This window comes from Hakea prostrata, chromosome 1 (genome assembly GCF_041222555.1).
Source record: "Hakea prostrata isolate BN-2017 chromosome 1, UWA_Hpros_2, whole genome shotgun sequence".
In the NCBI taxonomy this organism is placed as follows: domain Eukaryota; kingdom Viridiplantae; phylum Streptophyta; class Magnoliopsida; order Proteales; family Proteaceae; genus Hakea; species Hakea prostrata.
Genome location: NC_142600.1, coordinates 59,073,611 through 59,097,101, shown reverse-complemented (window position 1 = coordinate 59,097,101; position 23,491 = coordinate 59,073,611). Strand labels below are relative to the sequence as shown.

At 37.4% G+C, this 23,491-nt stretch overlaps 2 protein-coding genes across 4 annotated transcripts in view; one reads left to right on the top strand and one right to left on the bottom strand.

Moving 5' to 3' along the window:
• Positions 1 to 6,930, bottom strand: part of SRS2 (P-loop containing nucleoside triphosphate hydrolases superfamily protein) — a 75,892-nt gene extending 68,962 nt beyond the window's left edge. The window contains exons 1-12 of one of the 2 annotated variants that reach the window (XM_089141160.1): positions 6,622 to 6,930; positions 5,852 to 6,530; positions 5,714 to 5,755; positions 5,473 to 5,636; positions 2,793 to 2,982; positions 2,188 to 2,244; positions 1,976 to 2,081; positions 1,766 to 1,899; positions 1,560 to 1,634; positions 1,250 to 1,375; positions 1,017 to 1,148; positions 841 to 924 (exon numbers count right to left, since the gene is read on the bottom strand). In XM_089141160.1, the coding sequence (XP_088997286.1) occupies positions 841 to 924; positions 1,017 to 1,148; positions 1,250 to 1,375; positions 1,560 to 1,634; positions 1,766 to 1,899; positions 1,976 to 2,081; positions 2,188 to 2,244; positions 2,793 to 2,982; positions 5,473 to 5,636; positions 5,714 to 5,755; positions 5,852 to 6,530; positions 6,622 to 6,782 (1,950 nt within the window). In that variant the 5' untranslated portion in view covers positions 6,783 to 6,930. The remainder of the gene's footprint in view (positions 1 to 840; positions 925 to 1,016; positions 1,149 to 1,249; positions 1,376 to 1,559; positions 1,635 to 1,765; positions 1,900 to 1,975; positions 2,082 to 2,187; positions 2,245 to 2,792; positions 2,983 to 5,472; positions 5,637 to 5,713; positions 5,756 to 5,851; positions 6,531 to 6,621) is intronic. The other variant, XM_089141165.1, reaches the window with a different exon arrangement.
• Positions 6,931 to 7,096: 166 nt separating this feature from the next.
• On the top strand, positions 7,097 to 22,856 carry LOC149029218 (U6 snRNA phosphodiesterase-like protein). Of its 2 annotated transcripts, XM_089141150.1 has the most exons (6): positions 7,097 to 7,283; positions 7,498 to 7,581; positions 18,743 to 18,992; positions 19,114 to 19,210; positions 22,221 to 22,286; positions 22,415 to 22,855. In XM_089141150.1, exons 1-6 carry the CDS (start codon positions 7,109 to 7,111, stop codon positions 22,610 to 22,612), a joined length of 870 nt encoding a protein of 289 aa, XP_088997276.1. In that variant the 5' UTR covers positions 7,097 to 7,108; the 3' UTR covers positions 22,613 to 22,855. The 2 variants fall into 2 exon arrangements, with proteins under 2 accessions (XP_088997276.1, XP_088997280.1); XM_089141154.1 differs by lacking the exon at positions 7,498 to 7,581 and having other exon boundaries at positions 22,415 to 22,856.
• Positions 22,857 to 23,491: the final 635 nt, after the last annotated feature.

Here is a 23,491-nt window from a genome sequence, read left to right as displayed (position 1 = left end):
TTGTAATTACTTATAGCATGGAAAAAATTTCCGTCAATACCTGACAAAATTTCACTAAGTGTCTCAGTTTCTGGCTGAACAGAGACAAAACCGATGGAGAAATAAAAAAGTAACAGGTTTCAGTTCATTAACAGAGCAAACATGTGCCTGAAGCCTTTAATTTCCTCTGCTCCAACAAGATTTGCTTGGTTTAGCAGATCTCGCCTCAAACGTCTCGAGTCCTCCCCCCCCCCCCCCCAAAAAAAAAAAATTTTGATAATAAATCCTCTTTTTTCTGCATAGCTTCTTATTTCTTCACCATTCAACTATTCATTTGCTTCAAGATGCTGGATTAAAGGTGCTTTAAAGATCCAAGCAAGAAAGGTATGTGTCTTCTCCCCAAAACTTTATTTTTTTGATAGTTGACCTGTATATGCATGTTTGATTTTGTTCATATGTCTAGTTCAGAGACCTAGTCTACGAATCCATGTAGTTCAAATTTTTTGAGTAGTCCTAGCATATTTTTTCTAGTTTATAAAATTGTTTGAATACAACATATTTTGATAGAAGAAAAAAAATGCTATTTATATATCATGGATGAGATTCAATTTAATATATATGAGACACCATCACTTGATCTTGTCGGATGGATCCACCAAGGAACTCATCATTGAATTAAGGCTTGTGGAATGAAGTGGAGATCTCAGCAATCACTCCTTTTTCTACTTTAGTTTACGGTTAGCATGAATCTGTTTGTCATAGGATCTGGCTGTATTATAAATTTAAAGTACATTAGATTAAAAGTAAAAAATTTCAACACTAATTCAAAAATAAAATGAATGAGATAAGAATATCAGCCACCTTTTTCCGGTAGAAGGCTACACCATGAACATTGAAGGGTATTTTCCTATCACGGAAAGCTGTTTGGAATAATTTACCAGAAACCTGAGTTAACAGGAAAGAATAATTGATTCTGGATATAACTTTGAGAAGTTTACAACTAGAGAGACGAGGAAATGGGATAACCATAATTTTACCTGCCTCCGATAAAGAATTGCTATACTGCTGAAAGAGCACTTAGCATCCGAAACATCAGAAGTTGCTTCCAAAATTTTATCAACAACAAATGCACATTGTGCATCCTCATTGTGGCATTCTTTGAAAATAATCTGCTTGTTGCAGACCATATACATAAATTCTCAAAAGCAAATACAGAGAATGGAGGAAATGTGACCACTGATCTTGAACAAAGAGCTCACACACAAGATACCTTACCACCCGAAGAGTTATCAGTGACAGCTTGTTTTAACTTGCACCTTTTCTTATTATTATGAATAAGAGATGATGCAGCCTCCACAATATACCGTGTAGAGCGATAATTTTTTGTTAACCTAATCTGTGAAAATACAAATAAATTACTGAAATTGCAGAACAAACCCTGATTACTTAAACCGACTGACAAAATCATGGTGCAACGCAACTTGTTGGTTGCTGTAAGAGTTTTGCTAAATATCAAACATGCTGAATGGTTGAATCGCCAAAGTATGATAGAACCACAGCAAAATGTGTATGAGAAACACCTCTTTGTGGTCTGGAAAACCTTTACGGAATGAATCAAAGCCCGAAACATCAGCCCCGTTGAAACTGAAAATAGACTGTAAAGAAGATACATAGAAGAGTAAACCTCAGAAAACTTCTAGAAGCATAAAAGAAAATTATTCAAATTCCAAAATTAAATGAAGCTGCTAGATTTCTTCAATCATGGTTACTAAAAAGAAAATTACACCTGATCTTCATCACCAACAACTGTTAAACGGTTATGAGAAGCAAGAATCCTCAACAGACTATACTGCATGGCACTTGTGTCCTGAAATTCATCAATAACAATGGCTTTCCACAACTTCTGCAACTCGTCATATACTGCATCGAAAATATTTGTAACATGAGTAGAGATATCAGTTTTTTGCATACTTTAAAAGAAATGAATGGTGTTGACCTTCAGGAAAACCAGTTAGCAGGTCAACCGAACAGCTGATTAGATCATGGTAATCCAGAGCATTGCATGATTTCAAAATTTCATTATAGTTCCCAAGAACTCTAGCCTGGTGCACATCCACAGCTAAGAATCATAAGGATATCAATTTCCACAAAACATGATAAACATTAAATTAAAAAAAAAATGTAAAAAGAACAGAATTTGCATCTCACTCCTATCTCATCACCCATTTTTCGGCATTCAGCAGGAGTCTTTCCAGAAGCCTTAGCCTGAAATGTTTCATATCTTTAAGCAGAAGAAGATACAGTTTTGTAACACCATAAATATAACTTCACTAAACTAACAGGGGACAACAATAGTTACAGAGAATCAAAGAGAAAAAGAGAGACCAATAAATATTAAAATAAGGGATATTGATACAGTGTAGGTTTAAATGCAAAGTGTTTTTATGGCGGGTGGTTGGAGACAACATGTAGGGCAAACATGGATCATTTTCTTTTGTAGGGGTTGTGGTGAAGTGCGTCGCTGTCATCTCTGTTATCATGAGGATAACAGAATGTTCTCCATAGTAAAGTAGAGATGGGAGGGGATTTAGAACCCTATGAGGTGTTTTGGGGGTAAACCAAAGAAAAAGGCAAGCTTAAAAACTTCAGATCTTTAGGCCATATCACCCTAAAACTAGATCTTTCGGTAAAATTTTGAGTCATTTAATTTCAGTTTCTTGTAAAACCAAAAACTGAAATATTTTAGCAATTTGGACAAAATCTCTCTAATTTCAAGCCATGATAAAAGATGGAATATAAATTTCAATACTAACCTGCGTCACAAACTTATGCCACTTCTTTGACTTTTCTTTACAATATTTTAAATTACATGAACCCTCATCAAGTTCACAAGGAAGCTTTTGTTCACTCTTCCTATCATTTTCCAATAACCGTACAGCCTCAATGATTGCCCGCCTTTGTTGCCCATGCCCATAAATCAAAAATTCTGATGTGCGGGCCAACCTGTAAATTCACTAACTTAGTCAGTGCATATACACCCATAAAAGAGTACATCTAGTAATGCATGTAAAAGGATGACAATTTTTGCTTTATTAATCTAATAAAGATGACGAATCCAAAGATTACATAGGAACTGCACAGCTGAAGCAAGGATATGGGCAGCATAATTATCAAGGCATTGCACCAATTTAGGAAAAGCTAAGAGACCACCACTTGAGGTGCTAGGGGAATGTCCATAGAAAACCGTTAGAGGCACCTGTAAGGAAAAGTGATCAAATTCGATTGGATGGAACTAAAGGAGGTAAGGGTAGGTCAAAACGGACTATTGAATAAGTAGCATGAAAGGATATGCTTTCACAAGGACCCGAGCGGCTTATCCCATGTAAAGAGATGTAATGCCACTTCTACTTATCTTCACCATGGTGGGAGATCTCACGAGATATCTCACCTTTTCAAAGAAGCGAGACGAGATGGAGATTGAGATCAAAGAGTTGGGATATCTCGCTCGAGATCTCGTCATATCTTGCAAGAACTCTCAATTTTTGCAGATTTTTTTGTAGGTTTCAAATGGATTTTCACTTGCAATTACTCCTAGCACATCTACAACATCTAAGGAAGGTCAATCATTTTCTATTTGTCTTATGAACTTATGATTTATTGACTTATATAGAACTTTTAATGGTTGTATAATTTTATTATTCTATTCTTGAAAATTGAGATTGTGATACTTATATGGATGGAATTTTGATGACATTTAGGTTATTTGATGCATTGGATACACTTGCTTTTCATTTATATGCCTTAAAGGTTCTATATTACATGTTGTAAAAACTTGCATTTCCTAATCTTACAACATGCCGGTTTCACATGAAGTGGAGAGGTGCATCAGGGGTCTTGTGTGATCAACATATTCCATTAAAGCTTAAAAGAAAATTCTATAGAACCGTCGTTCGACCAGCTTTGATGTACGGTGCAAAGTGTTGGGTTGTTAAAAAGAATCATATAGATAAACTCAGTGTAGCAGAAATGAGGATGCTAAGAAGGATGAGTGGCAAAACTAGGAAGGATAAGATAAGGAATGATCATATTAGAGTTGGTCTGGAGTTGCTCCCATAAGTGATAAGCTTCGGGAAAGTCATTTGAGGTGGCACGGCCATGTTCAACGGAGACCTATAAATGCCCCTATACGGAAAAGTGATATAATCCAAATTGAAGGAACTAGAAGAGCTAGGGGTAGACCTAAGATAACCTTATAAGAAGTGGTGAGAAAGGATATGCATAGCTTAGGCCTTGAATCTAGCATGGCCTCAAACAGAACTGATTGGAAGGCAACAATCCATGTAGCCGACCCCATTTAGTTGGGACAAGGCTTATTGTTGTTGTTGTTGTATAAGCTTGCAATCCCTAATCCTACAACATGTCGGTTTCACCCAATGGGTAGACTTAGAAATCATACTTAGGGTTCTTTTCTAATAAATACAAGGTCACCAATGAGTTCAAAAGGCCTTAAATAGGCTAAATACCAAGTCTCAACCCAATTGAGACCCTAAAACCTACCGAGATAGGCCACCGAGTTGACGCTATAAAATTGCATATCTCAACCGAGATCTCGGTTTTTCAAGGTGGCGAGATCTCGCTCTCTAGCATGATCTTCGATTATGCTAACACTGACTAGAGCGAGATCTAGCATGATCTTCGCTTATGCTTACATTGACTGTTGTTACTTCTCTTATCACTACTATTTAGCCCTTACGGATCCATACAGCCAACCCCATTGAGTTGGGATAAGGTTATGGTTGTTGTTCTTGGAGTTGTCAAGGCATTGCTCATCTAGGTGTCCAAGCTCTTTGTGTGACTCTAACAATCTATTCAATATCCCCAGGACCCAACTAATGATAGTAAATAATTAATGAAGTTAGTACAGAAAAAAAAAAATTGCAATTATAACTCCAAAGTTGTTTGTGAAGAAAAATAAAATCATAGATGATAATGTTAATCAATTTTATTTATGTTAAATGCCTCACAAAACATGTCAGTTGGCTCAATGGCTTTGCCACCTGATTCAAGAAGATGACAAGTCAGTTCTGAGTGAGAAATTTACTGAGGCTGAGCAACTAGTACCAGGGCATCAAAATGACTAGTCAGTCTTTGATTAACTGAAAACAATTTTATATATATGCATAAATGTTAGATAAAACTGGCATGCAAACTCACAAATATCCTAATAATAGAAAGTAAGAAACTCAAAACTTTTTGGTTTATTTGGGTGACTGAATAATTAGATTAACAATCCCAAAGTGGAAAAGGGAAGGAAGGCAGCCAAGGTAGGATCTCAGACTGTCAAAAGACAGGAATTACTGCTAGTAATCTCAAACTAATAGAAATGATTATGTAGGTCCCCAACCAACCACAATTCATGGACAGATTGTATCCAAAATATTTACCCAGCATTCATATTTAATAATTAAAGAGTTGGTATAAACATATGCATACTTCTCAGCATGTGAACGGCAAAGTTGCAAGCAAAATGAGTGGAAAGTACTGATTGTCAGTTCCTTTGCTACTGACTTCCCTGCCACCAAACCAATCCGATTTCTCATCTCAGAGGCAGCAGCTGTTGTGAAAGTCATGGCTAGAATATTGGATTGATCAATGCCCTGACCATTTTGAAGAGTAAGTGATAATGACCACAAGCACAAAAAAAGCATCACATTCACAAAATAGTTAGCCATACCTTGCAAAGCAGCATCAAAACACGCCCAACCATGGTTGATGTCTGGTGTAAGAACCAAAAAGGAAATTTTAGTCATGGAACAACAATGCTATAACAAAATAAAGGATAAAATAAGGACATCTGGTGTCAGAAACAAACCTTTCCACTTCCTGGGCCTGCAACAATCATTAAAGGGACTGAAATATCACTGCAAGCTGCCTCCCTCTGTTCGTCATTCAGAGACTGCAAATATTCAGAATAGGCTTCTGGCAGGTTCTCAGTCTCCACAGCACAAGAATTACCTGACCCATTAGACCCTTTCTCTGTTTCATCCCTTAACTCCAATATGCATCCAATTTCCTCAAGCGGCCGACCTGCAATCAACTCAACATCAGACTGATCACCCATACCGTTCTGATTCGTTTGACAATCAAACATAAATTTGCTACTGTCTGGCTTGGTTGCTGATTGCTGGTCGCATAAGGCATCAATTTCTTTCAGAGCAGAATCGTCAAATTCTTCAGTAAAAATACTAGGAGAGGAGAAACCATCAATTAAACTAGAGCATTCTGATTGCTGCTCTGATGCAATGATAGATGTCGCCACCAATCCATTATCCGTCTGAGCCTTTCCCATCCATACATCATCATTTTGTAGATGACCATAACTGTTTTTGATAGATAACCTTTCTGGGTACGGTATAATACACTTGGCATCCGTTATTCTAGACCCTTTACGGGCTGGTGAAGGAGTGTTCACATCTATCATGGCAAGAGGCGGTCTTTGATTCCCAGACACCAGGACCGGTGGGTCCTTCTTAGGATATATCACTTCATTTCTGAAAGAAAAAACAACCCAGATAACCAAAAGGGTTGAAGATAAATAAAAAGAGTGAATTGCATTTGAGGAAAAGGATTTAATTAACTAACTTGAGAGAACATTGAAAAGGACTGATTGCGTCATGACGGGGTCTCTTGCGAGCAAGAAGTGCCTTTGCAGCTCTGAACTTCTCCGATATTCTGGCCCTCTGTTCCGGCGTAACTTCATCAAAAGCCAGACTGCTTGTGCCTAAGGTATTCTCCTTATTCATTTTTCTCCTTTCAATGGATCATCGAAGCTCTACTGCTCAAAGAGATGAGATTTAAGCTGAAATACGAAAAAAAGATAGCTGAAAAACAACCCTAGAACTAGAAGACGTTAATCGCTTGCTCCGAAGATTGAAACTTCCCCCTCCCCCCTGTGGCGCGCTTCCCAATTTCAAATGATGTCCATGGCTGAAAAATAGAAAAGTCGACAGTGGCAAAACCGTAATTTTGGGAAAATATATACCTTGTTTTGTACTTACAAGTTTCAGTGAGGAAGTGATGAAAGGAGTAAAACTAGAAAAAAGATTCACGGGTTAGGTGGAGGGAGAGAATGGATGCTCTGAGAGCTACATACGGAAGTTCTTCCTCCGAGTCCAACTCCGATTCCGAGTTGAAAGACTCGCCTCGAAGAAGCAACAACGGCAAACTCCAGAATTCAAATAATGAAGAATTGAAATGTTTGCCACCACCGCCTCTGGAACTTCTTCAGCCACCTAACTCTCTGGGTAATGACCTCCAGGGCAATTACTCCTTTCTTTGTTCTCGTATGAGATTGGCTTTTCAAGTTTTAGGTTTTCGCTTTACTTGCTGGGTCCTTGCTACTGTAGAATGATCTGGTTTGATATTATTCCGGCGTAGAAAAGACACAGATACTGTTGGTTTTGATTAATGGTATTTATCAGTTGGGTGCTCATATTGTGGGTATGTTGATTTCATTAGAGTACTTGCAAGCTGGTCAGGGAAATCGAATTAGGAGCTTTCCACATGTTGAGGGGAATTACGCTCTACATATTTTTATTCCAGGTTCTCACCCATTTCACTTTCAGCTTTTAGTCACTATTCTACATCAGTTTTGACTTGTCTTGCTGTTTGTTTGATTTGTTTCTAATTTCTATCCCCTTAGGTTGCAGTTATGAATTCATGTAGAAGCTTATGTGCATAAAACAATTTCGTTTTTATTATTATTATTATAACAGAAACTAGGAAATTCATAATAGACAAAGTCTTTAGGGGATAAATGTGCATAAATTAACTGCATTAACCGGCACTTAGGAACATGCCATATGTAATCAAAGTAAAAAAGCAATAAAAACTTGAAAAAGGTAGTGGATGCAAAGATACAGGATTCCTCTGTTTTTGTATAGTGGCCTAAGTGCACCAGGCGATCACACCAAGCTCACTTCACTATTGCGATAAGAATTACAACTTACACCCCTCACCTGCCAGTCTACTCATGGACCCATTAACAAGATTTTCTCCCACTGTATCACTTTTAGAAAATCCCCAAAAGAATACATGTACAGACGCTAAAGAGTATCTCTAGAATTGAAAATCCACATGACAGATTCTATTTCCTCTGTTGATATGCAAGTCTTTGTCACATTGAAGTCCTTTCTCTTCTTCTATTTATAGGAAAATGCCAAGGACCTGTGCCCTGTACACCTCATCTACACTGTATACCAACCTCCCCTGTCTTCTTAGCTGTTGATGAGGGCTGAGTGACCATAGCATGCACCCTTAGTTCCACTTTCCTCCATTCTCAATTGGCCATAAATTGGCATGCACCAACCTTCTCATAGTCTCTAATTTTCCAAAGCTTTATTTGCCACTTGGTAAACTCCATCTAGGCCGGAAAATGATATGTGAGCGTAAAGTATAAGCCTCTAAATTCAAATTCAAATCCACCGTAACTAACTCTATCCTCGATTGATCTTATTTACAACCGATCAAGAAGAGTTTGAGTTATGGTTAAAGTGTAGTTGTAGAGTTTGATTGTAAAAAAGTTGTAATTTAAATTCAAATATTAAAATTGTAATTCAATTTAATATTAATATACATCTCCCACTTATGAATTTGAGTGTAGAAGAATTCTCTCTCAATTGTTCTCTCTCAAACGAAATTCTAACTTGGTATCAATTTCTCAACCTTTGACCTCTGTCCACACGATCCTCATGGCCTTCTCTTCTCCCCACAATGAGTCTACCTACTTCCTCCAGCTCCACCACTACCATAGCTTCTCCTCTGATTTCAACTACCAACATCGTTTCTCTCCTACCTGTAAAGCTTGATGGAAGCAACTATCTCCTAGGGAAATCGCAATTTCTCCCTTTACTTCATGCACATGACCTTTATGGCTATGTTGATGGAACCAATCCACCTCCTCGACAGACCATACCTAATCCCTCCACCACATCAGCCACACGAACCTCCATTCCTAAACTTGTATATTCTTAATGGCACAAGCAAGACTAGATGATCTTATCTTGGATCATCTCCTCCCTTTCTGAAAGTGTTCTTTCTCAAATTGTTGGTCTCACCACTTCCCACCCTGTTTGGAGCTTCCTTGGACGAACTTATGCCTCCCAATCTCAAGCCTGCGTAATGCAACTGTAATACCAACTCTTGCAAATTCGCAAAGGCCACTCTTCTATGGCCGAGTATGTTCAAAAGATTAAATCTATTGTTGACCATCTCACCGTTGTTACTCATCAGTTTCCAATGTTGATATTATCCTCACAGTGCTTCCTGTTCTAGGTCATGAATATGAATCCTTTGCCACCTCTATTACCTCTCGTCTAGATGATTTCATAGGCCTTTTACTGAATCAAGAAATCTTCAAAGATCAAACAAGACAACAACTTCACTTGCCTTCATCAGAAGTTAATCTATCCACTAGATCAACCCGCCCACCCCCTAACCGAAATTGTGACCTCTCTAACAGCTATGGTAGAGGACGAGTTTAAGGTTACTCCAATTGTGGTTGACATGCAACGCATCTTCCCCCTCTCCTCCCTACCCCTATGGTTACTTGTCAGGTTTGCAACAAAACTAATCATACAGCGATGCAATGTTATTTTCGGTATGCACCAAGAGCCAATGCCTCCAAGTTGAATTCTTCCTCAGAAGCTTTCATGGCAGCACCCACGGCTTCATTTGATCCTTCTCGGTACCCTTACTCAGGTGTCACTCATCATGTTACGTCCAATGTAACCCACATGGATACAGTAATGCCTTACCATGCATAGAAGAAATTTCGACCAAAATGCCTGCATTTTTTAAAATCCAAAATGAAATTTCAATTATTTCGGAGAAGTTATGGGTTTCGACCAAAATTTCAGAGATTTGAACCATTTCGGAGGTTTCGACCGAAATTTTGGAGATTTCAGCCATTTCAAAGGTTTCGACCAAAATTTCAACCATTTCAACATTCCAACTTTTTTTCCTCGGTTTTTGTTGATTTCTATTCCATTTTCACCTAATTTCCATGACTCGTTTGCCTTCAACCACTTCTTTTGCTCATCTTTTGCCTCCAAACACCTCTTAAGCCACAACAGCTACAAAGGTAACTCTGACAGCAATAGAATGTGAAGCATGAGCCATACCCAACAATTCCAAACATCCCTTTTATTTATTTTCGTTTTGTTTATGCCTTTAATGATCTTATATTCCCTTAAAATTAATATATGTTTAGTCTAGGACTATGATCTATGATTGTGTTTTGTTAAACTTATTTTTTTATTATTTACTACCATTTTTTTCATTTCTTGATTTTAATAATTATTTTTTAAATTAATTCAAAATACATATGTATATATGATATATGGGCTTCAACTTAATTGATCTAGTTGGTCATTTTATTTTGTTGACTTGTTGTATATGTAACTATTCTATCAAACAATTTATGTATGCTGATGATTCTATGTCTGTATGCAATAGAACTTGTACTTGTCAAAACCAGTCATTTGGTAGTATACTTGAATGATAAATTTGTAGTGTTTTTTTTTTTAGGCAAAATATTAGTTCCATTGTGTTTATTATGTTTTAATTAAGTAAGAGGCAAGGAATCATATGAAATGGACGTCATATAAGGCCCAAAAACTTGGGTCGAAATTTTAAAAAAAAATAATAGGGGTCAAAACCTAAAAATTTCGACCTTTTCTTGTGTCGAATTTCGATCGAAACCTAAAAATTTCGGCCTTTTCTAGGGTTAAAATCCTGGTGTTGATCGAAATTTTTTCCTTGTTACCATGGTACTAATCAATTTCACATTAGTAATGGCTTAGGTTTGCATATAAAAAATATTATAGTGCTTCTCTATCAACCCCTTCACAAATTCTTACTTTATCTAAAGTACTACATGTTCCTTCTAATACTAAAAATTTGCTCTCTGTGAGTGAATTTACACGTGATAATGATGTTTATGTGGAATTTCCTCCAAGTTCTTTCTTTGTGAAGGATCTCGAAATAGGGATTGTTCTACTTCAAGGATCAATTGAAGCTGGCCTCTATCGCTTCCATCAACCATCCGCATCTCCCTCTGTTTATCTCAACGAACGTGTCTCAAGAAGTGTGGCATGACTAATTAGGGCATCCATCAAAGGGAACTTTGGACTCTCTCTTTCGTAGTTCTGGCCTGCACCAACTTTCATCTACTCCACCAGTTTTGTGTATCCTATGTCATATAGGAAAATCACATAAATTACCTTTCAAGTTGAATAAGTCAAAGGTTGTAACTCCATTCCAGTTATTGCACTCTGATATTTGAGGCCCCTCTCTGTCACCATTTACACAGGATTATAGTTATTATATTTCGTTTTTGGATGATTACAGTAGATCTACGTGATTTTTTCCCACTTGTACGTCATTCTAATGCAATTTCAGTATTCAAGCAATTCTATTATTGTGTAGCCAATGTCTTTAATTTCAAGATTCAAGTTTTTTAATCTGATGGTGCTAAAGAATATGAGTATTTTGATCATTTTTTTTAAAAAGAGTGGTATATCTCATCAGTACTCATGCCTACACACTTCTGAAAACAGAATGGGAGTGCGGAACAGAAGCATAGACATATATTAGAAACATGCATCACTCCTATGGCTCGTGCTTCAGTCCCCCTTATTTCTGGTCAACCGCCTTTGAAACGGCCGTCTTCTTAATCAACAAAATGCTTACATTGGTATTTGGGGAAAATCTCCATTTCAGGTATTATATCACAAAGATCCAGATCTTTTATTTCTCAAAATCTTCGGATGTGCATGTTTTCCTTGGTTATGGCCTTATAACAAAAACAAGCTTCAATATCGCTCCAAACAATGTATTTTTCTTGGATACAACAACTCACACAAGGATTATGTATATATGATCCAACTCTTGGCCAATCCTACATCTCTAGACATATAGTTTTTTATGAAACCAAGTTTCCCTTTGCAACTCAACCTCCCAACCACCCATCCCGCTCGCACTCCAATCCCACCATGGTTACAGTTGATAGTCTCTTTTCAAATTCAAATTCAAAATTTGAAATCTCCTATCCCACCCGAAATTCCAATTCAAATTCAAATTTTAAATTTTCCCACCCCACCCAAACTTCTAATACAAATTCAAATCTTGAAATCTCCCATCCAACCCAAAATTCCAATTCATATTCAAATTTTGAATGTTCCCACCCCACCCGAACTGTTAATCAAATTCAAATTTTGAATTCTTCTTTCCGACTCAAAATTCACATTCATATTCAAATTTTGAAATCTCTAAAACTCTATCTCAACCTCTCACCACACTCGAAACCTTAGCCCATAACCCACCTAAAAACCTAGCCCGAAAACCACCTCCACCATCCCAACCAACTCAACCTCAACCTTTCCATGTGCAAACCAGATCCAAAATGGGTCATCTCAAAACCTTCTCTAAACTTAACCTCCTAGCCACCTCTCCTATTGATAATCCTAAAACTAAACCCACCTCATTTACCATTGCTAGTAAATACCCCAAATGGAGGCTTTCTATGAGCGATGAATTTGATGCTCTGTTATGTAATGGTACTTGGAGTCTAGTTCCTCATTGGCCCCACATGAATTTGGGTGGAAATAAATGGGTTTACAGAATCAAACGAAACAGTGATGGCTCTGTTTCACATTATAAGGCTCGTTTGGTTGCCAAGGGATTTCATCAGCGTGAAGGAATTGATTATTTTGACACTTTTAGTGTCGTTGTCAAACCTACTACCATACACTTGATTCTATCGCTAGCAGTTGCCCAATGATGGACTCTTCGCCAATTGGATCTTCAAAATGCATTTTTAAATGGTGAATTATCTAAAGAGGTTTATATGGTTCAACCACAGGGTTTCATTGATCCAGAGAGACCTACTTATATATGTCACCTTGAAAAAGCTTTATATGGTTAAAACAGGCCCCTAGGGTATTGTCTCATCGGCGTGGCAGTTATTTACTCACTCTGGGATTCTCACAGTCCTCATCTGACACGGCACTATATTTTTGTACTTCAGCACATCAAACAATATAGCTTCTTGTATAAGTGAATGACATTGTCCTCACTGGATCTAGTTCATCTGAGGTTAATTATGTCATTACAGCCATTGGCAAGGAATTTGCCATCAAAGATCTTGGTGACTTAAAACTAGATTTTAGGGGTCAAGGTCAGTCGCTCATCACACGGTTTACATCTCTGCCAGTCAAAATATTCTTTAGATTTATTGTGAAGGACCAATATGCATGAAGCCAAATCAGTAGCGCCCCAACCTCCATCACCGTAGCAACCTTTGAGAAACCTCCCCTTTATGATGATTCGTCCCAATATAGAAGTGCAATGGGTGCCCTTCAGTATTTGACTCACACGCCCGATATAGCATTTCTGTGTCAATATATGCATCGCCCTACAATTGATGATTAGGTTGCGGTTAAATGAATTCTTCGTTATCTAAAAGAGACCCCATCCCATGGGATTCTATTTCGGCCCACAACTAATCTTTCTCTCACTGCCTTTAGTGATGCGGACTGGGCCGGTTCAACTACTGATTGACAATCTACAAGTGGGTATTGTGTTTACTTGGGCCCTAACTTGATCTTTTGGAGTTCTAAGAAACAACCCATTGTGGCCTGCTCCTCTACAAAATCTGAATACAAAGGGGTTGCTATTGCTACCGCTGAGTTGATATGGTTACATTAGCTATTGTGTGAACTTGGGGTTGTCACTTCTGCACCAACTCTATACTGCAATAATATTGGAGCTACTTACCTTGCTACTAATCCTGTCTTCCATGCACGAACCAAACACATTGAGATTGATTATCATTTTGTTTGCGAACAAGTTGCCACCAAAGATTGTTCAATCCAATTCGTTCCCACAGGAGACCAAATTGCAAACATTGAGGTTTATCTGCTCCGAGATTCAAATTATTAAAATCCAAGCTCATTGTCTATCCCCGACCAATGAAGTTGCGGGGGAGTCTAAGGATAAGCCTTTGAATTCAAATTCAAATCCGAATCCACCGTAACTAACTCTATCCTCAATTGATCTTATCACCAACCGATCAAAGAGAGTTTGAGTTATGGTCAGAGTGTCGACAAGTTGCAGAGTTTGATTGTAAACAAGTTGTAATTCAAATTCAAATATTCAACTTGTAATTCAAATATTATAAATATACATCTCCCACTCACGAATTTGAGTCTGGAAGAATTCTCTCTCAAACGAAATTTTAACTATGAGGAAGGAAACTCTAGATCTGTCTGTCCACAAAATTTTTTGCATCATCTGAAATTATAGGTGGCAGATATTTGGTTTATCAAAGGAACCCTCCCTTGGTGTGCTGTTTAGGAATAGTTTTCCCTTTTTAGTGATCTTGACTGATATCACTTGGCAAAGCTGGTGCTTTAAGTCATCAGGTAACGAATCATAAATCAAAGCATCAAAGCAAGGTATGAAACGCAAGAAATCCAAATATGCTGTGATAAAATGGTGTTGTCAGCATTAAAGTTGAAAAACCTTTTTAATACAATTTTGCATTCAAAGACTATTGAATGAAAGAAGAAGCAACTTACCTCATGTCTCTTGATCCATGCTTACTGATCTTATTTTAGTTTGGGTCTTGAACCTGAAAAGATGTTCAATCTAGATCCATCTATTACTATCAAAGTTGTTGAATCATCTTGCATGTGGTAGAACTGGTTGCACAGTCAATAGAGTCTTTCCTTATTGGGGCCATGACATGGTGTTTTTCTTAAAAAAATAAGATTGTCTGTTTCTTAATTTTATGTATATGAAGTTTCATACTAGCTCTGTGGCTTGTTATTCTACTAAAATGGTATGGGGTGCAACACATTTAGATGAGAACTACAGGAATCAGATGGAAAAAACCATAGGCACTTCTAGGTGTGTTGCCTTTGTTCCCATGCAAACAGGTTTTGTTTACTAAAAGAAAATGCATTAATAACACTAATTTGTTTAACAGTGAAAGTCACCCACACTGGCAGTGTGGAGAAAAATTTGCCGAAATGGGTGTTCTGAAAAATATTATCAACATCGGAGCCATGTATTCAGAATAAGAAAGACTGATCCATGTCAGGAAGTTCTTTACTTTCTCTGATTATGAAAGTAGTTGATTATATATTCCCTTCCTTTTTTCTGGAACGTTATATTGCTTTTGGTGTATGTACATAGTAAGGGGACAAACATGTGCTTTTAGGATGAGGAAAGGTTTTTGAGATAGTTATTCTTATATTGCTCAGAGATAAGCTAAATACACGCCGCTGGAGCATAGCCAAGGGCACAATCATATGCTTTTAGAACGCGGAAAGGTTTTTGAGACATCATTCTTATATTGTTCAGTGATAGGCGACATTCACACTGCTGGAGCATAGGCAAGGATATAGTTTCTTCTGATGGTTGATGTAGATACCATGATTACCAGAAGAAGAACCTAGGTGCATGAATCAGTTCCAGATGGGCCTGATTAAGCCAGCCTGGTAGGTCTTCTAGAAGGGCCAAGAAAAAGATGTCAACACAACATTCATATTACTGTTCCCATAAACAGTGTCACAACCCATGTTTGCGTTGTATGGATGTTTTCAGAGTAAGATCTTATGGGCCTTTTCACATGGAGAAAAGCTCTATCCTACTGCTGCCATAGGTTAGGTTTTGTTTTTGTATTTGGGAAATAGGCTTGAGCTTCTATTCAGTTGTCTTTGCTTGTTTAGATAGTTGAGTTGTAAAGCATTTCCTAGTTTCTATTTTCCAAAGAGTTGCTAGGTTTTACTTTCTCTTTCTGTAAGCTACACCTCATTCTTTACATAGAGTAAAGAGATTCACAGCAAGAAGCTGATACTTAATGAAATTATGAGGCATTTGTGCTCTCACTTGTGTTAGTGAAATCCTTGTTCAAGAGCTGGAATAGCTGCAGGTGAGAGACCCAAAACTGAATAGCCCATCCCCTAACCAAGGTGCGAAAGTTCGGCGAATTTCACCATTTTGCCCTTTGGAGAAACTGGCAAAACAGCGAAAATTTGCCGAAATTTCAGCCAGTTTCGGTCCCCTGTTTCGGGGGGTATTTTAGGTTATTTTCGGCCCAAATTTGGTGTCTAGCCTAATTTGATGCCTATAAACATAGTGGGATTGTTAGTTTGGCCTAAAACATCACCCAAATTGGCGTTGTTAATCGACACATACTCGACTACATATAGCCAAAACTAGAACTCCCAGATCTGTGTGAAATCCCGCTTGATCGTCACAAATAATGTTATACCCATCAAGAATTGTTGAATATGGCTCATGCTTCACATTTTGTTGCCGACGAACACGGGGTCCCGCTCACTTTGAGCTTGGGCCTGTGAATATCATGATCTTGTAACATAAGATTTGTAACGAGTTGTTTAAAAAGAATATAGTGAAAAACCTAATGTTGTACGTAGCCTCACATTAAGGTGAACCTGGGTAAAATTTGTCTCTTTTCTTCCTATTTTTGTTTGATTGTGTGTGATTAATCACTTTAATCTTAATAAGAATGAAGCAAAATGTACCACATATGTCAAAGATCGAGGAAAAAATGGCAAGAGTGCAAGAAATAGGAGAGAGAAGCTCTAGAGAAGAGAGAGAAAATACATAAAAAAAGAGTTGATAATTCGCCAAAAATGAGATTTTATCACTGAATTTATTGATAATTTGGCGATATTTTGCGAAAAAAATCGCCGAATGGTTGATAAATCGATTGTTCGGCAATTTATCATGATATTTTGGTGATATATCGCTGATCTTTTTAATTTTTCTTTTTTGGTGCCGATAAAGTTTCAGTATGCAGCGAACCGGACAATTTTTGGCAAATTTCACCCGAAATTTGCCGAAATGTCCTTCTATGCCCCTAACACCCTCCTCCCTTTTTTCTTTCTCTCTCTCTCTCTCTCTCTCTCTCTCTCCTATGATCCTATCTTCTTCTCATTTCTCTTCATCCTTTCCATGCTTGGTTTTCCCTACTGCTGTTGCTATTCCAAGACTGCCGCAAGCACTGTAATATCTTTTTGATTGCTGCAAGCTGTTGTTAAGAGGCCACAGTAAATCATCCATCAAGCTTACATCTGTTGCTATTTGAAGACCCTGTCTTCATCCAGAATAACTGATGCATAATTTGTTGCTATGCAGAAGAGCTCCATACAAAATGCTGAAAATTTTTCCACAGATATCGACATCTAACAATCCAAAACCTGCTGCAATTTGGGGCTAGAACCCAAGACCCCCCTAGTGGGATAGCTTTTTACACTTTATACAACTACCAACTAAACTTGGCTGTTGTTCGTTCTCCAACTTTCAATTGCGGCTCCTGCAACCCCAATCTCAACTATGTTTGGAAAAGTACTGTGACTCTGCTGCTGCTTCTACTTAAGCTTGTTGAAAATAATTGACATTCCTTTTTCACAGTTTATTGTTTTAAGACATCAGATATGAAATTCATTTCTAGGTTTGTTTTTTAGGCTTGTTTGTGATTATCGACTGGATTCAAGGATTATTTGGGACTTCTGTTTATAAAATACAGTCTCATTAGGGATAGAATCCAGATTATAATCTTTCTTTCATTGAATACCATTTTCTTATTGATTCATGTCTTCATTTAATTTTTGGGACATAACTACATTTGGAACTGTTGTTTATAAGTTAGTCTTTCATAAGAGATGTCATCCATATTCATTTAATTTTGGGGCATAGCTACATTCATAATTCCTGTGGAAATGTGACAAACTAAGTTGAAAAAAATTCTATTCAGCTCCAACATAGGAGAGTTATTCTTTATTAGGATCTAAGATACAATAATTAAATCCAATACAGAGGGAGGTCCATTCCAAATGTGACAATCTTTACAAAGCCTCTGCCTTCAAATCTCCTGTGGAATAGCTGCCACAATTATCAAACTCTATGTATTAGGGAGTCCGGCCTGCCAGGGAATGGGTCTATAGCCTTACCTATTAAAGGAAAAACAAAACATTTTAATGTAATTTATTGGGCATTAAAGCTCTAAGAAAAGTCTATGCTTCTCAATCATGATCTGAACTCATGTGATATAAAGGAACATGATAGCTAGCTGGTACAATGCGTGAATCATTCTCCTGAAGAATTTCTGATTTTGTTTTCAAGTTCTTAGCTCCATGTTAAATGCCAATGGTTATCTTAATTTTCAGAATGCTGACTTTCATAATTGTAAATTCTTAGTCTATTCTCGCATAAGTGTTCATACGTTATGAGTCTATGACCCCCCTCCCCCTCAAAAAAGAACCTGCAGGGTTCATACTTGTGTATGCCCTTTTCTTAGACTAATCTCAAGGAAGCATAGTTGTCAATGCGTCGTCAAGTGTTGCCTAGCGACGGGTAGGTGCCGTGGTCCTTTTTTTGTTCAAGACTACTTGGTGTCGCCTTTATTTTCATTGTCCTATATTGCCTCACCTCACCTTGTTGCCTTGACTACCACACAAGGAGGGTTCATTTCTATCTTAGCTATTAAGTTTTTACACTTGGAATTTCTTTGCATCCACCTTTATACAAATTTCGAGTACTACTTCAAATGCATTTTGGGATCTATTTGAATTTGGTGATGACTTAAATAAATATATGAACTATTTTAACACTGTTTAAATTGTCCATGTTCCTGGAGTTTGGTATTTGCATAATTTTTTCACTTTTGCAGTTTATATACCCCTTACATCAAGGAAAGAGCTGGCACCGTTACTGAAAAACATTGCATCTCTCATGCCTGGCCTTCATGTCGTGGACGTTGACATTCCACTTGATGTGCTGTCCAAAGACAATCAGAAGCTGGAAAAAGTTGCCTTAGGAAGGGAATTCCACATAAGTTTGGGAAGAACTGTTCCAATTCGAGTGCATCAAATTGATTCAATAGTAACAATGCTTCGCCAGAAACTTCAGCCTCGGAGACGGTTGAATCAACTTTCACAATAATAAATTTTGGTTCATTTTTTAGGGTCGGAAAATAATTACTATATTTCTTTTGCTTTCATGACATTGAACTCACTTTTGCTGTAAATAAATTGAAAGCAGATACTGGATAGAATTTGATAAGTGGGAAGTTTTTGTCAATGATGACCATACGCGATCATTCCTTTCAATGGAAGTTATTAGCAGAGGCTTGGCTGAGGTACCCTTTTGTCCTTTGAAATTATTTCTGATTTATGCAATTCTTTATTTGGAAATGACTGTTTGGTTCTACAACTGTAAACCACGTGTTTAATATTCTTATTACTTCAATACTTGATGGGGTTGCACATGGTTAGGGTTTAAGTTTGCTATGATTCAATAAACTACTGATAACTGTATTAATTACACCTTGCAGCCAGTTTCTGTTCTTGGGAAGTTGAGATGCTAAGACTGCACCATCTACTGTTAATATTACTGAAATAATTGGCATTAGTAGCAGATACTGGACTTGGCCTGAATCATATGTGAAAGGAGTGTGTAAATTACACCTCTATATGTGGAATAGAGCTTGACACCTTCAGTTTTATCGTTCTTCGTCTGATTCCCAGAAGTTTTTAAATTGGGGTTAATGAGAGGTTTTCAAAGAGATTTTGGAAGTTAGATATCATTATGGCATAATCAAGAGCTGTCATTATCTTGAACACTGTTTGAGACATGTGAAATGACATTATTTGCTCCCAGTGGAAAAATGTATGGCAAAAAATAATAATATCAGCCTAATCCCAACTAAATGGGATCGGCCATATGGATCATTGATCTACAATCAGTTGTATTCAAGTATACTTGATACTGTTGTATTAATCTTATTCTTGAGAGGAATTTTGCCCTTCCACCCTCAATTCTTACAGTTGCTGCTGCCACCATTGTAATTACATTTAATTATGTCTATGTATCATGGAGAGCAGCTTTGGAATCAAGAGGCTTTAAATTAAGTAGAACAAAAACAGAATATCTAGTTTATAATTTTAGTCATGATAGGGTAGATGATGAGGTGGTGAAACTTGACGATAAGGAGATTTCTCAGCGTGATTCTTTTAAGTACCTAGGTTCAATCATAAATAAAAGAGGTGATACAGAGGATGATGTTTCCTAAAGAATTAAAATAGGGTGGATAAAGAGGAGAGGTGCATCCGGGGTCATGTGTGATCGACGTATTCCATTAAAGCTTAAAGAAAAATTTTGTAGGACTGTCGTTCGACCAGCTTTGATATACAGTGCATAATGTTGGGCTGTTAAAAAGAATCATATAAATAAACTCAATGGAGTAGAAATGAGAATGCTAAGATGGGTGAGTGGCAAAGCTAGGAAGGATAAGATAAGGAATGATCATATTAGAGTTGGTTTGAGAGTTGCTCCCATGAGTGATAAGCTTCGGGAAAGTCGTTTCTAGTGACACGACCATGTTCAACAAAGACCTATAAATGTCTAGATGGGTTCTTAGTCTCTTAAGTAGTGTATTGTCTCGTGGTTTCCATAATCCTAATTCCTATCTCATAATTTATTAATATTACTCATTAGTTTTATGCCTCTATAATTATTGCAGTTCCATATATCACCTAATTTTTTGCAAATTGGATTCACAATGCTTTGTGCTCAGAATCTTTTTAATACCTTGCTATGATGAAAACTTTTGATTCCTCAGCTTTTCCACATATGTATTGGGACCTTGTTTGGGCCCTTATGCTTACTTTGATCATCCTTAAAGCTTCTTTTACTTGAACCACATAAGTTTTTGTGTATGACCACATATGGTGTCTTGGTGATGCAATCTTCTGAAAGACTATTGATCAAAGTATCTTCATTGATAGGCTGCAGAAATAACCTTATCTATCTCTTCACTCTAAGACTTCCAACATGGTTGATATCCCTACTTTTCATAACCCTACTTTTATCTGCTTTATAGATAGATTTTTCTCGTTCATTTGTGATTGCTATGAATTCATGCATCTACATCCTTCTTTCTGTACAATCTTCTGACAAATCTATTATTTTTAGATCCTCTGCGATGGTTGAGGACTAGCTTTTTCAGTCCTAAATGGCTGCCTGAATGTCATCATCCCACCAAGTCTCCTGAAGGAATGACATTTTCTTTTAGGTTCACATGGGACAACTTTCTTACCTTCTTAATACAACTGGTTATCTCAGTCCACATCAAATTAGTATCTCCTTCAATGGCCCACTTCACTTCACTACTTCTTCAGTAAACAATTTAGAGGTATCTCCTTTTGGGCGCCCCCATATTCTCCTAAGGAAATAAGCTTACCTTTCTTACCATTCTATGCAGTCAGGGATTGTTGTGGTTAGACTTTCTCCAGCTATAACCTTAAAGTTCTTACTTAACAATTAACATTATATTGGACCTTCTTGTTGGAAGAAATCTAGTTGACTAATATTATTCCCTCTTTTGGAGGTAACTAAAGGCACCTCTATCTTTTCAATTCAGAAAATTTTCAAAACTAGATCTCCTTTCATTCTCTTTGAAAATGTGTCTTCCATGTACAGCTTCAAAGCCTCGGGTCATTCCCAACATATCATTCAAATTAGCCCATATAATAAGTTTTTATTCTTGATTAAAGTTTACCAGTAATACATCTATGGGATTCCATATGTTACTAATTACTTGGGTAACTTTAACCAATCCTAGTTGAGGTGCATAAGATAACCAACAACAATGGATTTTATTCCTAAATTCCAATAAGTTGTTGGACTGAAATCTGATCTATATTAAGATACCAATGAGATCTGGAGTAGTAGTCATAGTACATTTAGTTTACGGTCACCTTTGTGCTGGACTTTATTACTGGATTGGGCTAGTCAGCTTGCTGGTAATATGGATACCCCACTTTCTAGGCTTGTATTGGGTTCGTTTGGGAAAGATTGACGAGTGGCTGATGCATTAGATCTGTGGATTACACTTCACTCAGTATTTGGTTCGATGATTATTTTTCTTTCTTTCTTTCCTCTCCCCCCCCCCCCCCTGAGGATGCACTTCAGGTTTCAACGACGGATGCTATTGAAATTTGTTTACAGTAGAATGGTGTATTTTTCTAGTAACTAGACCTCTTCCTGTGTATATATGCTCAGATTGCTAACATATTTGCCAGCAACTCTCAAAAATTTAGTTTTCATCTCAACCTTGCTGTATTTATCCTGTATTCATGTACTTGCAGATTACAAGACAGATTCACACTGTGGATGAGATTTATAGGCTACACAATCTCCCTGAGTTTTACAAGGTTAGAATCACTATCCTTTGATACAACATCATCTAAAATAATAATTGAAGAGTGAATTGGTGCTTCGGTCATGGTTTTGCTTATCCTTGTTATAAGATTTTGAATCATTTTGTTGTGGATGTCAACAGGATCCGCGCCCTCATATATCCTTAATTTGGGCATTGGGGGATGCAAGTGAGTCACTTAAACGGGTGGTTGACGAACTGAACAGATGCCATAACAGGGGGAACCTACCACTGAAACATATTTTATCCTGTAAATGTAGCAGCATTGAGTGTAAGATAGGCTGCAAAACCTATAACATATGTAAATTCCCAGAAGAATGAAATTGTTCTTGATTTTAACAGAATCTTAAGGACTTCTTTAAACTTTTAAGTCTGTACGACTCTTCAACTTCTCTTAAGAGAGGAGGGAGAAAGCGGCCGGAGGGTGCTTGGGTTTTAATAGCTGCAACCATGAGAACAGCAGGATGGCTGGTGGGATGTTGTATCACAGTATCAGGGGATTTAAGGTTTGCTAAATTAATGGCATGATTGACAAATTGACCCAGTTCATAATTGTAGATTGAAAACGTGTTCATAATTGTAGATTGAAAACGTTAGCATTAAGAACTTTTTTATTTTTTTTTCCAAAATACTTTTCATTCTCAAGGGGGAAAAAGCTGTAACCAACCCTAATCAACCAAATTGAATCTTAGACCACCAAAGTTTCATTGCGATGGCTAAACCCTAATCATAAAATTCTGGAACACTGGGAAAGCTTGGAAAACAGGATGGTGGGAAGAAGGTGCCTTCGCCATGGGATCAAGTATTTAATTTGAACATCAATCTCAAGGGTTTTGTATTAGCCTTTTATGAGACTTGAGAAAAGCAAAAATAGAAAGGCTTTCAATTTGACACCTAATGTGAGAAGTTGCAGGTTTCAACAGAAATGAACAAATAGATTGAAGGGAGGAGTTGGGGGAAGGGTTGCAGGGTGAAGGAGGGTTAGGGGTGGGGAGAGGGGAGAGCAGATAAGGAAGTAGGGAAAGTGAACTGAGAACAGGATGAATTGCAGGTGCCAAAACCATATTTTTCAGGTTTTTATCTTAGGGGGCAAGGGGTAGGCCTTGGGCAAAGCCACAGTTGGTGCCTTCTCCCTTAGGGGAACCCAAAGTACGAAATCTTGTCGAGACTTCACGTTTCGTTGGTTGCCGAAACTAGCGA

Coding starts and splice junctions, on each gene's coding strand:
- LOC149029218 (XM_089141150.1), top strand. CDS start 7,109: ATGGATGCTCTGAGAGCTACATACGGAAGTTCTTCCTCCGAGTCCAAC. Junction 7,582..18,742: donor TCTACATATTTTTATTCCAG/GTTCTCACCCAT, acceptor TCACTTTTGCAG/TTTATATACCCCTTACATCA. Junction 19,211..22,220: donor TTAGCAGAGGCTTGGCTGAG/GTACCCTTTTGT, acceptor ATGTACTTGCAG/ATTACAAGACAGATTCACAC.